This window comes from Pseudophryne corroboree, chromosome 3 (genome assembly GCF_028390025.1).
Source record: "Pseudophryne corroboree isolate aPseCor3 chromosome 3, aPseCor3.hap2, whole genome shotgun sequence".
NCBI lineage: Eukaryota > Metazoa > Chordata > Amphibia > Anura > Myobatrachidae > Pseudophryne > Pseudophryne corroboree.
In genome coordinates this window covers 175871899-175887404 of record NC_086446.1, presented here as the reverse complement: position 1 = coordinate 175887404, position 15506 = coordinate 175871899, and the positions used below count along the sequence as shown (strand labels likewise).

At 46.7% G+C, this 15506-nt stretch overlaps 1 protein-coding gene and 1 long non-coding RNA gene across 4 annotated transcripts in view; one reads left to right on the top strand and one right to left on the bottom strand.

Annotated features, from left to right (window-relative positions):
• The window catches only part of LOC135055035 (uncharacterized), a 272995-nt gene that overhangs the window by 68452 nt on the left and 189037 nt on the right, over nt 1-15506 (top strand). The gene's annotated exons all lie outside the window — the stretch shown is intronic.
• LOC135055031 (peroxisomal N(1)-acetyl-spermine/spermidine oxidase-like) overlaps nt 1-15506 on the bottom strand; it is a 38544-nt gene that overhangs the window by 11135 nt on the left and 11903 nt on the right. For 2 of the 3 annotated variants that reach the window (XM_063958610.1, XM_063958609.1), the window contains exon 3: nt 8629-8822. In XM_063958610.1, the coding sequence (XP_063814680.1) occupies nt 8629-8822 (194 nt within the window). Of the gene's footprint in view, nt 1-4789; nt 4900-8628; nt 8823-15506 lie in introns of all 3 variants that reach the window. The other variant, XM_063958608.1, reaches the window with a different exon arrangement.

The following is a 15506-nucleotide window of genomic DNA, read 5'->3' as shown; positions in this document are numbered from 1 at the left end:
GCCATGCCGTCAAACGCAGCCGCGGTAAGTCTTGGAACAGACAGGGCCCCTGCTGTAACAGGTCCTGTCTGAGAGGCAGAGGCCATGGGTCCTCTGAGATCATTTCTTGTAGTTCTGGGTACCAAGTTCTTCTTGGCCAATCCGGAACGATGAGTATAGTTCTTACTCCTCTCTTTCTTACTATCCTCAGTACCTTGGGTATGAGAGGAAGAGGTGGGAACACATAAACCGACTGGTACACCCACGGTGTCACTAGTGCGTCCACAGCTATCGCCTGAGGGTCCCTTGACCTGGCGCAATATCTTTTTAGCTTTTTGTTGAGGCGGGACGCCATCATGTCCACCTGTGGCAGTTCCCAGCGATTTACAATCTGTGTGAAGACTTCTTGATGAAGTCCCCACTCTCCCGGGTGGAGGTCGTGCCTGCTGAGGAAGTCTGCTTCCCAGTTGTCCACTCCCGGAGTGAACACTGCTGACAGTGCTAGCACGTGATTCTCCGCCCATCAAAGAATCCTTGTGGCTTCTGCCATTGCCATCCTGCTTCTTGTGCCGCCCTGGCGGTTTACATGGGTGACCGCCGTGATGTTGTCTGACTGAATCAGTACTGGTTGGTTTTGAAGCAGGGGCTCTGCTTGCCTCAGGGCGTTGTAAATGGCCCTTAGTTCCAGTATATTTATGTGTAGTGAAGTCTCCAGACTTGACCACTGTCCTTGGAAGTTTCTTCCCTGAGTGACTGCCCCCCATCCTCGGAGGCTTGCATCCGTGGTCACCAGGACCCAGTCCTGTATGCCGAACCTGCGGCCCTCGAGAAGATGAGCACTCTGCAGCCACCACAGCAGAGACACCCTGGTCCTTGGGGACAGGGTGATCAACCAATGCATCTGAAGATGCGATCCGGACCATTTGTCCAACAGATCCCACTGAAAGATCCTTGCATGGAACCTGCCGAAGGGAATTGCTTCGTAAGAAGCCACCATCTTTCCCAGGACTCGCGTGTAGTGATGCACCGACACCTGTTCTGGTTTCAGGAGGTCACTGACCAGAGATGACAATTCCTGGGCCTTCTCCACCGGGAGAAACACCTTCTTCTGTTCTGTGTCCAGAATCATGCCCAGGAAAAGCAGACGCGTTGCAGGAATCAGCTGCGACTTTGGGATATTCAGAATCCAGCCGTGCTGTTGCAACACTTCCTGAGAGAGTGCTACGCTGACCAACAACTGCTCTCTGGACCTCGCCTTTATGAGGAGATCGTCCAAGTACGGGATAATAATAACTCCCTTCTTCCGAAGGAGTATCATCATTTCAGCCATTACCTTGGTAAATACCCTCGGTGCCGTGGACAGGCCAAACGGCAACGTCTGGAATTGGTAATGACAGTCCTGTACCACAAATCTGAGGTACTCCTGGTGAGGTGGGTAAATGGGGACATGCAAGTAAGCATCTTTGATGTCCAGCGACACCATAAAATCCCCCTCTTCCAGGCTTGCAATGACCGCTCTGAGCGATTCCATTTTGAACTTGAATTTCTTTATATAAGTGTTCAAGGACTTTAAATTCAGAATGGGTCTCACCGAACCGTCCGGTTTTGGTACCACAAACATTTTGGAATAGTAACCCCTTCCCTGTTGAAGGAGGGGGACCTTGATTATCACCTGCTGGAGGTACAGCTTGTGAATTGCCGCCAGTACTACCTCCCTTTCCCTGGGAGCAGCTGGCAAGGCAGATTTGAGGTAACGGCGAGGGGGAGTCGCCTCGAACTCCAGCTTGTATCCCTGAGATACAATTTGTACAGCCCATAGATCCACTTGTGAGCGAACCCACTCGTTGCTGAAGTTTCGGAGACGCGCCCCCACCGCACCTGGCTCTGCCTGTGGAGCCCCAACGTCATGCGGTGGACTTAGTGGAAGCAGGGGAGGATTTTTGTTCCTGGGAACTGGCTGCCTGGTGCAGCTTCTTTCCTCTACCCTTGCCTCTGGCCAGAAAGGATGCTCCTCTGACCCGCTTGCCTTTCTGAGGCCGAAAGGACTGCACTTGATAATACGGTGCTTTCTTAGGCTGTGAGGGAACCTGAGGCAAAAAAGTCGACTTCCCAGCTGTTGCTGTGGATACGAGGTCCGAGAGACCGTCCCCAAACAATTCCTCACCCTTATAAGGCAAAACCTCCATGTGTTTTTCAGAATCAGCATCACCTGTCCACTGCCGAGTCCATAATACTCTCCTGGCAGAAATGGACATTGCATTAATTCTAGATGCCAGCAGGCAATGTCCCTCTGGGCATCCCGCATATATAAGACGACGTCTTTTATATGTTCGAGGGTTAGCAAAGCAGTATCCCTGTCGAGGGAATCAATGTTGTCTGACAGGGTATTAGTCCATGCTGCTGCAGCACTACACATCCAGGCTGAAGCAATAGCAGGTCTCAGTAGAGTACCAGAGTGTGTATACACAGACTTCAGGATAGCTTCCTGCTTTCTATCCGCAGGCTCCTTTAGGGCGGCCGTATCCTGAGACGGCAGTGCCACCCTTTTAGATAAGCGTGTGAGCGCCTTGTCCACCCTAGGGGATGTTTCCCAACGTAACCTATCCGTTGGCGGGAAAGGGTACGCCATCAGTAACCTCTTAGAAATCACTAGTTTCTTATCAGGGGAACTCCACGCTTCTTCACACAATTCATTTAATTCATCAGATGGGGGAAAAGTCACTGGCTGCTTTTTCTCCCCAAACATAATACCCCTCTTGGTGGTAACCGGGTTAATGTCAGAAATGTGCAATACATCTTTCATTGCAGTAATCATGCATCGGATGGCCTTTGTAGACTGTACATTTGTCTCATCCTCATCTACACTGGAGTCAGACTCCGTGTCGACATCTGTGTCTACCATCTGAGCTAGCGGGTGTTTATGAGCCCCCGACGGCTTGTGAGTCGCCTGGGCAGGCGCGGGCTGAGACCCCGGCTGTCCCAAGGCTGCTGCGTCATCGAACCTTTTATGTAAGGAGTTGACACTGTCGGTTAAGACCTTCCACATATCCATCCAATCGGGTGTCGGCCCCGTCGGGGGCGACACCACATTTATCTGCCCCTGCTCCGCCTCCACGTAACCCTCCTCATCAAACATGTTGACACAGCCGTACCGACACACCGCACACACACAGGGAATGCTCAGACTGAGGACAGGACCCCACAAAGTCCTTTGGGGAGACGGAGAGAGAGTATGCCAGCACACACCACAGCGCTATATAACATAGGGATTCACACTATAAAAAGTGATTTACCCAATAGCTGCTTAAATATCTTATTTGCGCCTAAATTTATGTGCCCCCCCCTCTCTTTTTTACCCTTCTTGTATCAGGATACTGCAGGGGAGAGCCTGGGGAGCTGCTTCCAGCGGAGCTGTAAAGGGAAAATGGCGCTGGTGTGCTGAGGAAGAAGGCCCCGCCCCCTCAGCGGCGGGCTTCTGTCCCGCGTTTTCTGTAACTTAATGGCGGGGTTTTTTACACATATACAGTTAACAGACTGTATTATGTGTATTTTATGCCAAAAGGTATTATAATTGCTGCCCAGGGCGCCCCCCCCCAGCGCCCTGCACCCTACAGTGACCGGAGTGTGTGGTGTGCTGTGGGAGCAATGGCGCACAGCTGCAGTGCTGTGCGCTACCTTAATGAAGACAGGAGTCTTCTGCCGACGATTTCATCGCTTCTTCTTCTTCTGTCTTCTGGCTCTGCAAGGGGGACGGCGGTGCGGCTCCGGACGATCGAGGTCAGGCCCTGTGTTCGAACCCTCTGGAGCTAATGGTGTCCAGTAGCCTAAGAAGCACAAGCTAGCTGCAAGCAGGTAGGTTTGCTTCTCTCCCCTCAGTCCCACGTAGCAGTGAGTCTGTTGCCAGCAGATCTCACTGAAAATAAAAAACCTAACAAATACTTTCTTTTCTAGCAAGCTCAGGAGAGCCCACTAGGAGCACCCAGCTCTGGCCGGGCACAGATTCTAACTGAGGTCTGGAGGAGGGGCATAGAGGGAGGAGCCAGTGCACACCAGATAGTACCTAATCTTTCTTTTAGAGTGCCCAGTCTCCTGCGGAGCCCGTCTATTATCCATGGTCCTTACGGAGTTCCCAGCATCCACTAGGACGTCAGAGAAATTATGTTAGCAACTGCTATATAAAATGCTGTGCATGCTAGTTACTGCTATGTGCAGCTAACCAGGGGGGTAATGCTTTTTCTAGCCATGTGGCATAAACACAATTGGGAGCACCGGGTTTTAGAACCTGTTGCTTAATAAATAAACTCCCAAGGGCTTGATATAATAGCCTACAAATGCACTAAATTAGCCCATATTGTGAAAGTGGTAATAATTTAAAAACAACTTGGATTTACCTTTTTCATTTATTGCTGCTTTAAAAAATATGGGCTAACTCATGAGTGCATCTGGCAGGCTATTACGTAAGGCCTCAAACCTTTATACAATGCAGACCTGCAAGCCTCTGGTGGCTTTATTATGCAGACCCACAAATCAATGGTGTCCTTACTATAAAGATCACCAAACCCCCGGAGGCCCTTTTGCATCTAAAAATGTCCCCATCTCTGGTAGTAAGACAATGAAGATGGGTATTGGAGTTATGCATGAACTGAGACATTTACACTAGTGCAGTTGTAGTTTGTTTTCAAGTAGTAGGGTGAAAATATTGAATCAGTTGTTAAGGGTGAACATTTTTGCTACTTATGATGACACTAGTTAAAAGCCCGTCAAATGACGGACACCAGGGCCGGATGATAGAGGAACGGTAGCTACTCACATAGGAGCTGGTGGGTTTCTGGAACTCCTGCTGCTGGGAGTCAGGGCTCTGCCATGCTGAGCAAGTGGTTGTGTGTGTGTAGGTGTGTGCCGCTGGCGCACCATAGTTAGCTATATAGAGAGAGAGAGTTGAGAGAGATGCTGTATATCTGTAATGGGCAGGCTATAATGATGATGCACCATATACACCAGTACTGACACGTGTAAACTCACCAGTCCCCGCCAGCTCCCGGCCAGTCTTGGGATAGAGGAGGCCGTAGCCACAAGCGCAGAGCTGGCCCTAACCAATATGATGCCCTAGGCAAGATTTTGGCTGGTGCCCCCTAGCACCACCGCTGGTTCCGCCTCTGACCTTGTACCCCCTATACTGTATTTTAAATAGGAACAGTTCGCACATTTGGCGCACAGCCCAAAAAGGGGTGTGTTTTTGCTGGCAAGGGGCATGGCCACACAATAATCCCAATTCCAATTACGCCACACAGTACTGCAACTTTATTCACATATGATCATGCGATAGTGTCCATAATTCATATTACATCCCACAGTAGTATCACTTTACCTTATAAACGTTACTCCTCACAGTAGAGCCCCTTATTCACATTACATCACACTGAATTGCTCCTTATTCATATTACACCACACCCTATTGCTCTTTATTCACATTAGACGACACAGTAGTGCCCTTTCTATACGCAACGCCACATAGTAGGGCACCTTATACACATAATGCCACACATTAGTAATGCATTTACACACAATTCCACACAGTAATGCCCCTTACACATATGAAACACCTTATTAATGTCCTTATAAACATAATGTACCTTACACATTATGACAACCTTTATTAATGCCCTTTTACACATAATGTCCCTTACACATATGCCGCACATTATTAATGCCCTTATACACATAATGACCAACATAGTGCCCCCTACACATTTGCTGCACATTATTAGTCTTCCTATACACATAATGACACACATACAGTAGTACCCTGTTACACATGTGCCGCACATTATTAATGCCCTTATACACATAATGACACACATAGTGCGCCTTTTACATATGTTGCACATTATTAATGCATTTTTATATGACACACATAATGCTCCTTACACATATTCCGAACACTACTGCACAACCAACCCACTCATATGCACACAGCACTCACACTGCCACTAACACTGTGACCTCTGCCTCTGCTTGGATACAGATGTGTCCTCATAAATATTGCCTCAATGCTAACGTCGGGCACAACTTTTTTATGAAAATGCATCTTATTTGCATTGCTATGTGGCTAGAATGCACAAGCAGCTTCTGCTGATTAAACTGATATGCAGCATGCCTATATACTGTGTGAGACTAGCTGTATCTGCATATGAAATGCTACACACAGAATATAGGCATGCCGCATATCATTTTAATCAGCAGAAGCTGATGATGCCCCTAGGCATACCAGATGCCCTAGGCAATTACCTCGTTTGCCTATGCCTATGGCCGGCTCTGCACAAGCAACTGGCTGGAAGGGTCTGTGCGGTGTGTGTTAGGGGCGAGCACAGGATCCTGCCCCTCCACCGGGGCGCAGTATATATTAAGCAGCTGAGCCAGTTATTTGCCTCCTCCTCCTGATGCCATATACTATGCTACTTTGTCAGCAATGATACCTTACACTTTGTTATTATTTGTATGATGTTTCTTGTTTTTTCTCTGTGAAAAAAAGCTTAATAAAAATGTACTCGATTTAAAAGAAATAAAATAATGAACAGTACAGATAAGCAGTGGCTGCACTTCTATATGTGGCAACTACTAAAGGACTGATATTTCAGTAGCTATGTCTCATCTTTATAGAAAATAATGAAATGCAAATGGGGTGTGTTTTAACTGAAATCTAAATTTCAGTGTAAAAACAAAGCAGCCAGTATTTACCCTGCACAGAAACAAAATAACCCACCCAAATCTAACTCTCTCTGCACATGTTATATCTGCCTCCCCTGCAGTGCACATGGTTTTGCCCATTAGAGAAAGATTTTGCTTTTGCGATCAGGTCTGAATTAGGCCCTATGTCAGAAGAATTGCAAGGATGTGTACTGTACGTACAGATTGGGCAGGTGATTACAGGGATTAACACGTGGCTTCATGTTTAAACTTGAGAACAGTGTAATCTCCTGGTCTAGTAAAAAGCAAATGTCAGTTGATATATCACCAACAGAAGCCAAATACATCTCAGCAGCCTATGCCATTCAAGAAGTTGTTTGGTTACATCAGCTACTACAGGATTTTGGAGAGTCAGTAGCTCAATGAACAGTTTGGTGACAGTCAAGGGTGCATAAAGCCTGCAAATAGTGAAAACGTGAATGCTAGAACCAAACATGTTGGTGTGAAGCATCATTACCTTTGAGTGTAGCAAGATGTGACTCTAAACTATGTTGGCCAATGTTTTGTCAAAGCCAATCCCAATACCAAAATTTGAGACCTGAGAAGGGACTGGTTTGAGAGCAGTTATTGAGTGTGGGTGTCAGACATGTTCTCAACAGGTGTGGTATGTTTTGTCGAAATTCATTGCCTCAACATGACTACATTGACCAGGCTTCTGTTATAGGAGAATGTGGGGCAGATTTATTAAGCTCGGTGAAGTGATAAATTGGAAGGTGATAAAGGACCAGCCAGTCAGCTCCTGTCATTTTTTCAAACCCAGCCTGTAAGACATGGTAGCTAGGATTTGATTGGCTGGTGCGTTATCACCTTCCACTTTATCACTTCACCGAGCTTAATAAATCTGCCCCTGTGTTCCTTCTGTCCTTTTCCTCCTCCATGGTAAGAAAGCAGCATGTGTTTGATGCTGATTGTACAGAAATAAACAGTTCCTGTTTGAGTATACTTTCTGCTGTTTCTATACAGGTTGAGTATCCCATATCCAAATATTCCGAAATACGGAATATTCCGAAATACGGAATTTTTTGAGTGAGAGTGAGATAGTGAAACCTTTGTTTTCTGATGCCTCAGTGTACACAAACTATGTTTAATACACAAATTTATTAAAAATATTGTATTAAATGACCTTCAGGCTGTGTGCATAAGGTGTATATGAAACATAAATGAATTGTGTGAATGCAGACACACTTTGTTTAATGCACAAAGTTATTAAAAATAATGGCTAAAATGACCTTCAGGCTGTGTGTATAAGGTGTATATGTAACATAAATGCATTCTGTGCTTAGACTTAGGTCCCATCACCATGATATCTCATTATAGTATGCAATTATTCCAAAATACGGAAAAATCCGATATCCAAAATACCTCTGGTCCCAAGCATTTTGGATAAGGGAGACTCAACCTGTATTGTGTATCTGCTAACTTCCTCAACAAATGTTTGATGTAAATGTTACTATTATAATAAGAGCAAAGCTGTGCAGTCCCTATTTATACTAGTAATATTTGTGAGGGTATGGGTCATAGGGCGACAGTGACTTGGTCAACACAGTCATTTGGTCGACATGAGATTGTTTTTTTAAATTTGTGTTGTTTCAACGTAAAGTGATGGGGAACCCCAATTAGTGCACCAAGGTGCCTCACTCCATTACCGCGGCACTCAGCCCAGGTTACTATTCCCAATCAAAGTCCACGTGGATCGTAAAGTATGAAAAACGCATGTCGACCTTTTTCCATGTCGACGTAGTACATGTTGACCTAATGCATGTTGACCTAATGACTGTCGACCTAATGACCCTATCCCATTTGTGATTTAGATTTAATGAGGCAGAAGTGTGCTGTGGAAGTACTGCTGCAGGACACCATATATCACACGCCTTACTGATACGCATGGGACCATAATGTTACCTAATGGAACAGTGACAATGACGTGATCAGCCACAAAGGTGTTTCCATCCTCACACTGCACCTGCACAGGATACACACGAGAGTCGCTGCCTTGGAAGGATCCATTCCAGTGAATGCTCTTCACTGCATGGTTCAGTAATACGGTGTCATTGGGTAGCTCTGCTTTAATGTGGTCCACAAGGCTTTCATAGCCCCTAGAAGTACAAAAGAAATGTAAGACAATGACCTATAGATAGAAATAGATGATTAAGAAGTAAGAATATTTGCAGGTAAGACTGTAGGTATGGAGGAAACAGAAAATAGAGGACAAAATATGAAACAAACTCACATTTATAAGGTAGTCACGTTACCTTTTGTAAATTTATAAACACAAGTTACAGGTGCAAAAACAATATATAGTTATATGAACAATACAATTATTGAAACTATCACTTATTGGCAGCTCTTAATAAGGTAATTCTGTATTAACCACACAACATTATAAAAATAGGATTTTAGTATTTACCGGTAAATCCTTTTCTCTTAGTCCGTAGAGGATGCTGGGGACTCCAAAAGGACCATGGGGTATAGACGGATCCGCAGGAGCTTGGGCACACTATAAAGACTTAAACTGGGTGTGAACTGGCTCCTCCCTCTATGCCCCTCCTCCATACCTCAGTTAGAAAACTGTGCCCAGGAGAGATGGACAATTTCGAGGAAAGAATTTATTGATATAACACGGTGAGTGTCAAACCAGCTCACACGTCAAACACACCGTAGAACGTGGCATTCAGTAGAATACCAGCCAACGGTATGAACAAAACACAGCCACATGCTGAGAGAATATGTAACACAACCATTGTGTCCACATAAGCAAAAATAAGACCCCGCACGCCATGTGATGAACAACGGTAGCAACCGCCAGACAGAGAAGACACACCACCAGGGTGTAACCAAAAGCAATAACTGCAGACACAGTACGCACTGGGACGGGCGCCCAGCATCCTCTACGGACTAAGAGAAAAGGATTTACCGGTAGGTACTAAAATCCTATTTTCTCATACGTCCTAGAGGATGCTGGGGACTCCAAAAGGACCATGGGGTTTATACCAAAGCACCAAAACGGGCGGGAGAGTGCGGATGACTCTGCAGCACCGAATGAGCAAACATAAGGTCCTCAAAAATCAGGGTATCAAGCTTGTAGAGCATAGCAAAAGCGCTTGATACCGATCAAGAAACCGCTCGGCAAAGTTGAACCGCCGAGACTCCTCGGGCATCCGCCCAAGAAAAACCCATCTTCCCAAAAGAATGGACCTCCACCGACTTCGGTGACGGCAATTCAGCCATAGAACGAACATTCCAAACCTCATCACAGATTCAGCGTGTAACAGACTGCATAACGCAGTCTCCCAAACCATGCTGGGAACATACCAGACAAACAGAGCCTCTGTTTCTCCAAACCGAGCCAAATTTACGACCTACATACTCAAATCCCTGGCCAGATCGAGGGAATTCGAATCAGCGAAAGCCTAAGTAACCACCGGCAACAAAATAGGCCGATTTCAGCGAAACCCAGAAACCACTCTTGGTAGAACTACCAACCGAGTACTCAATTCCTCTCTATCCACCTGAAAAATCAAACAAGGCTTTTGTGAGACAAAACAATCACTTCCGACACCCGCCTTGCGGACGTCAAGGCCAATAGCCTGACCACGTTCCAAGAGAGAAATTTTATAAAGAAAATTATTAGTTTTGCCTCCACACCGGCTTGTAACGTATGGATAAGCACGACCTAGCTGAAAGTCTTCCATAGGAGCCTTCCTGGATACACACCAAGACACATAATTTACTTCAACTACGGTAGTAACGCTTTGCCATCAGTTCTTTCCTAGCCTGAAGAATTGAGGAAACGACTTCGCTGGGAACACCCGTTCGGCTTAGGATATGGCATTCAACCGCCCCGCCGTCAGACGCAGCCGCGGTAAGTCCGGATACACGCCGTGATCTTGTTGTGACATTACCTCACGTAGAGGAAGAGGGCAGTAATCTTCTATGAGTAAACCATGAAAAACTGGATAGCCAACCCTCTCTGGCTAGAGCGGATTCAAGAGAATCACCGAAACCTTTGATCACCTTACGCTTACCACTGTCAGAAAAGTGAAAGCGGAGAGGCCACATAGACCAACTAAAAACACCCACGATGTCACGAGGATGTCCACTGCTATATCTTGAATGTCCTTTGACCTGGACCAATCTCCTTGAGGCCCCTCGTTGAGGCGAGACGCCAACATGTCCAATTGTGACACTCCTCAAAGACTTGTCACGTCTGGGAAAGCTTCTCGATGATGACTGAATTTTTCCCGGCTGGATATCGTGTCCGCAGAGGAAATCTATTTCTCCGTCGTTTACCTCCGGAACGAAGACTGCTAATATAGCGTTTACCAGACTTCTCACTCAACTGCAAACTGTGCATCTTCCGCCACTGCCGCTTTGCTCCTTGTACCACCATAGCGGCTTACTTACGCCACTGCTGACAAGTCATCTGGCAGAACTAACACAGGCAGAACATGAAGAATACGTTCGTCTAAAATAGCTCTTAATTCAAGAAAGCTTACAGCAGACAAGTTTCCCAACTTGACCTTATCCTCTGGAAATACGTCCCTTGCCACGGACTGCTCCCCAGCTTCGGAGATCTGTACGCACGGACACCAGGATCTAAACCTGGATCCCTAACCTTCATTCCTCTAGAAGAAAAGAACCGAGCAGACCCCACAGGAGCGCTGTCCTGGCCGTTTGGATTATATTCCGGTTCATGCGCAGGTGAGACCCGAACCGCATTTCCAACTGGTCCCATGAAAACCACTCTGGTATTAGACCTGCTCACCGACAAAGGCCTCCTAGGCCACACCCATCTGTCTTATTAACGGAACATATTGATGAGGTGTCACCTCAAAACCGATCCAACTCTGGATCCGAACCTTAACCGGTCAGTATCTACTCTGAAACCCACTTTTGACATCTGCGTCGTTGGGAACAACAGCCAATCCCTGTTCCAAAGAACAGTCAGAGAGAAACAACGATTTGCACCTTTATACAGGGACAACCAGACAATGTCCTGAACCTGACGCACCTCTGTATGGCGTTGCGCTCTACCTCCCCTTCCAGAGGGGAAAGGCAAGATCTATTAGAAAAACCAGTAAGGGGAAACCACCGTAACTCAGAGTGTTCCCCTTTGGCTTCTATAAATAACTCACAGGTCCTAGTCTATTCCCGGACTAACTGAAAATTAGTAGACCAGTGGTCACCGGAGTGGAGACCAGCCAGATAGACTCAGCGACAAGTGATGGATATAGTGGAAACAGAAAACGACATCCACTTCTGCGAACCTAACAAGGCTGCAGAACACTTACCTTTCCACCTTCCACTGTCTGCACAGAAAAGGGATAAAGAACGGTATCGAACCGGTTAAACGACTGCATCCCACAAAAGAATGCGTCACCACCCGCTGTGAAGGAGGCTAACTCATGAAGTTAGACTTACCAGTGGAAACCGCCGAGATTGACTGAACAGAGTCCACACCAAACAGCTGTATACCTCCCACCAGCATCTCCCGGAGACATCCTCCGCATATTTCCGGTCACACCTCCTGCTGTCACGTGGCAGCCTGCTGTAATGTTATAAGGAAGAATAAACATAGGTAAGCCTACCCACTCTGGGTAGGATAATTCTATCGGATGCCTACCCGAATACAACACTCCCTCAAGTGCATACAGTGCAAATAAGGTCAAAGTATAGAAATAAAATTTCACTTAGCTGCATGTGTATGATCCTTTGCGACCGGGCTCTGCGTCGACCAGGAGTTGACTGTCATAATTTTCTCTCCGCGTTGTGAAGAGAATAATATTCGGACTCCTTGAGAGGATCGAAACCAACTCATCACGGCCAATCTAGAGCTTAATCAGCAGAGCGATCAGCACATGATAAGAACAGCATTATTTCAGCATTCATGGATATACATCATGTAATACACAATAAAACACATATATCCTAACCATGCATATATAACCTATATCTACATATATACACATATAGATATAACCCATGCGCAAGTGGATTGTCCAGACCTGTCAGGACCCTAGTGACAGTAATGTGTTGCGAATGTGTATGACCATGTACTGATATGCCCCCGATGTGGATCTACCAGGAACGTTCAGGTCGACAGAAACTTAGTAAATGTCGACAGCAAGGAATAGTAAGTGGGCAAAAAATAATAATAATAATCACGGAACCCCGAGGGGTCTGAGGGAAGCATACAAATACAATTTTGATAACACTCCCCCCCATATACCTATAAATATACATATATATACAGGTACCAGGCAATAACAGCCTGATAATTCTTTACCCAGGAAATACCGTTGATGCCGACAGGGCATCCATAAACAACTGTATCTCCCCTATCGTGTTTACTGCTTAAGCACACAAACACCCATTTGCTAATACTTAATTTTCCGAATCAAGTACCGCCATACGCCGGCGAAGTCGACAGTTATCCCCACAGCAGCTTATGACAAAACGCTCACACCTGCCGACATGTTGACTAACCAATAGTGGGTACAATCAGGGAACCAGTGAATTTATGTAATATAAGAGTGATTATGCGTCCATTACAAAACATAATGCTATATGACAACCACATAGCATTAAAACACTGTGCCCACCCCCCCCTCCCTGGCGGGGATCTGAGGAAAATGGCGCTGACTCTATGAGGGCTAAACTCCGCCCCTTCCCGGTGCGCTTAAGCCCGCTCAAACATATACATAACTTTAAATTTGAGCTGGGGCTTATATACAGGGATTAACCCCCTGTATACACCCCTATATGTACAAAAACGCAGCCCAGGGCGCCACCCCCCGCACCCACGGAAATCGTTGGCGTGTGGGAGCGATGGAGCGCAGCATGCACGCTGCGGTGCCCCGGCGGCGTGAATACACCCGGTGTCCGGGTATATTCCCCCGCCCGGGATGAATCAACAAATGCTGCCCAGAGCGCTCCCCCCCAGCGCCCTGCACCCATGGAGCCGGCGGCGGTGGGAAAATGGCGCGCAGTGCGCTACCACACGCTGTCGGGGACGGGACACGGAGCCCTGGCACCGCCAGCAATACAAAACACAATCATCTGTAATATGCTGCCCAGGGCGCTCCCCCCCCCCCCAGCGCCCTGCACTCGTGAGAGCCGGCGGCGGGGAAGAAATGGCGCGTAGTGCGCTACCACACGCTGGCGGGGGCCGGGACACGGAGCCCCCGCACCACCAGCAGTACAAATCACAATCACCTGTAATATGCTGCCCAGGGCGCTCCCCCCCCAGCGCCCTGCACCTGTGAGAGCCGGCGGCGGGGAAGAAATGGCACGTAGTGCGCTACCACATGCTGACGGGCGTCCAGGACACGGAGCCTCGGCACCGCCAGAGAGTCACAGATATAAGCAGTAATTGCAGTTATATGCTGGCGGGGGTATGATATACGATACCCAGGTACCGGAATGCTTTTACGCCAGCCTTAAGAAGAAATCAGCAACCTGCTGCCCAGGGCGCTCCCCCCCCAGCGCCCTGCACCCTGAGAGTGTCATTGGTGTGTGGGAGCATGGAGCGCAGCGCGACCGCTGTACCTCCGTTACTGAAGTCTTCTGCCGTCACTGAAGTCTTCTGTTCTTCTAATACTCACCCGACTTCTTTCTTCTGGCTTCTGTGAGGGGGGTGACGGCGTGGCTCCGGGAACAAGCAGCTAGGCGCACCAAGTGATCGAACCCTCTGGAGCTAATGGTGTCCAGTAGCCGAGAAGCAGAGCCCTTGAACTAAGAAGAAGTAGGTCCTGCTTCTCTCCCCTCAGTCCCACGATGCAGGGAGCCTGTAGCCAGCAGGTCTCCCTGAAAATAAAAAACCTAACAAAGTCTTTTAGAGAAACTCAGGAGAGCTCCCCTAGTGTGTGTCCCATCACTCCTGGGCACAAAGTCTAACTGAGGTCTGGAGGAGGGGCATAGAGGGAGGAGCCAGTTCACACCCAGTTTAAGTCTTTATAGTGTGCCCAAGCTCCTGCGGATCCGTCTATACCCCATGGTCCTTTTGGAGTCCCCAGCATCCTCTAGGACGTATGAGAAAGAGATTTTTAAAAATGCTCCTAATATATTTAAAATCTCTTAATCTTTTGTACACTTTAATAAAACCAGACTAGAGCTCTGTAGTCAGAGTTTAACCTTGAGATAGTGGCCCTGAGTCAGACACAAAGTGTACGCACGGGCAGGCAATCAGACTTGGGGGTCTATGTACTAAGCCTTGGGGGTAAATTTACTAAAATGTGAGTTCTATTCAAGATGGTATGTTGCCCATAGCAACCAATCAGATTCTACTCCTTATTTATCTAGCACCTTCTAGAAGATAATACCTGGAATGTAAGCCTTTCCAGACTGATAAAATTCAAACTTTATCTTTTTCTAAATGCATTTTTAATCACGGCATTCTGTGTTGCTTATTGAGACCTTTTAGCCAACTTCACATTACAGGAAATAAGCCATGTTTAGATTCAACAGGGCTAGGAGTAACCAAGCCTAATTGTGTCTAATCTCATTGAACCAAATGATCAATTCATATTTGTTCATTGGTAACTAAGTAACTAAGGGGGCAATTACTATTTCACACAAGGAAAGCTGGTGTTGGTTAACTTTTTTTCCTTCAATAAATGAAACAATCATTTAAAAACTGTATTTTGCGTTTAATCAGGACGTCTTAATTATATATTTTGTTTAAAGTTCTGAAATGATATACAATATACAAATATGCAACTATAGAAGAAATTAGGAAGGGGGGAAAAAACTTTCACGCTACTGAAGTAGGGGGCATGAAT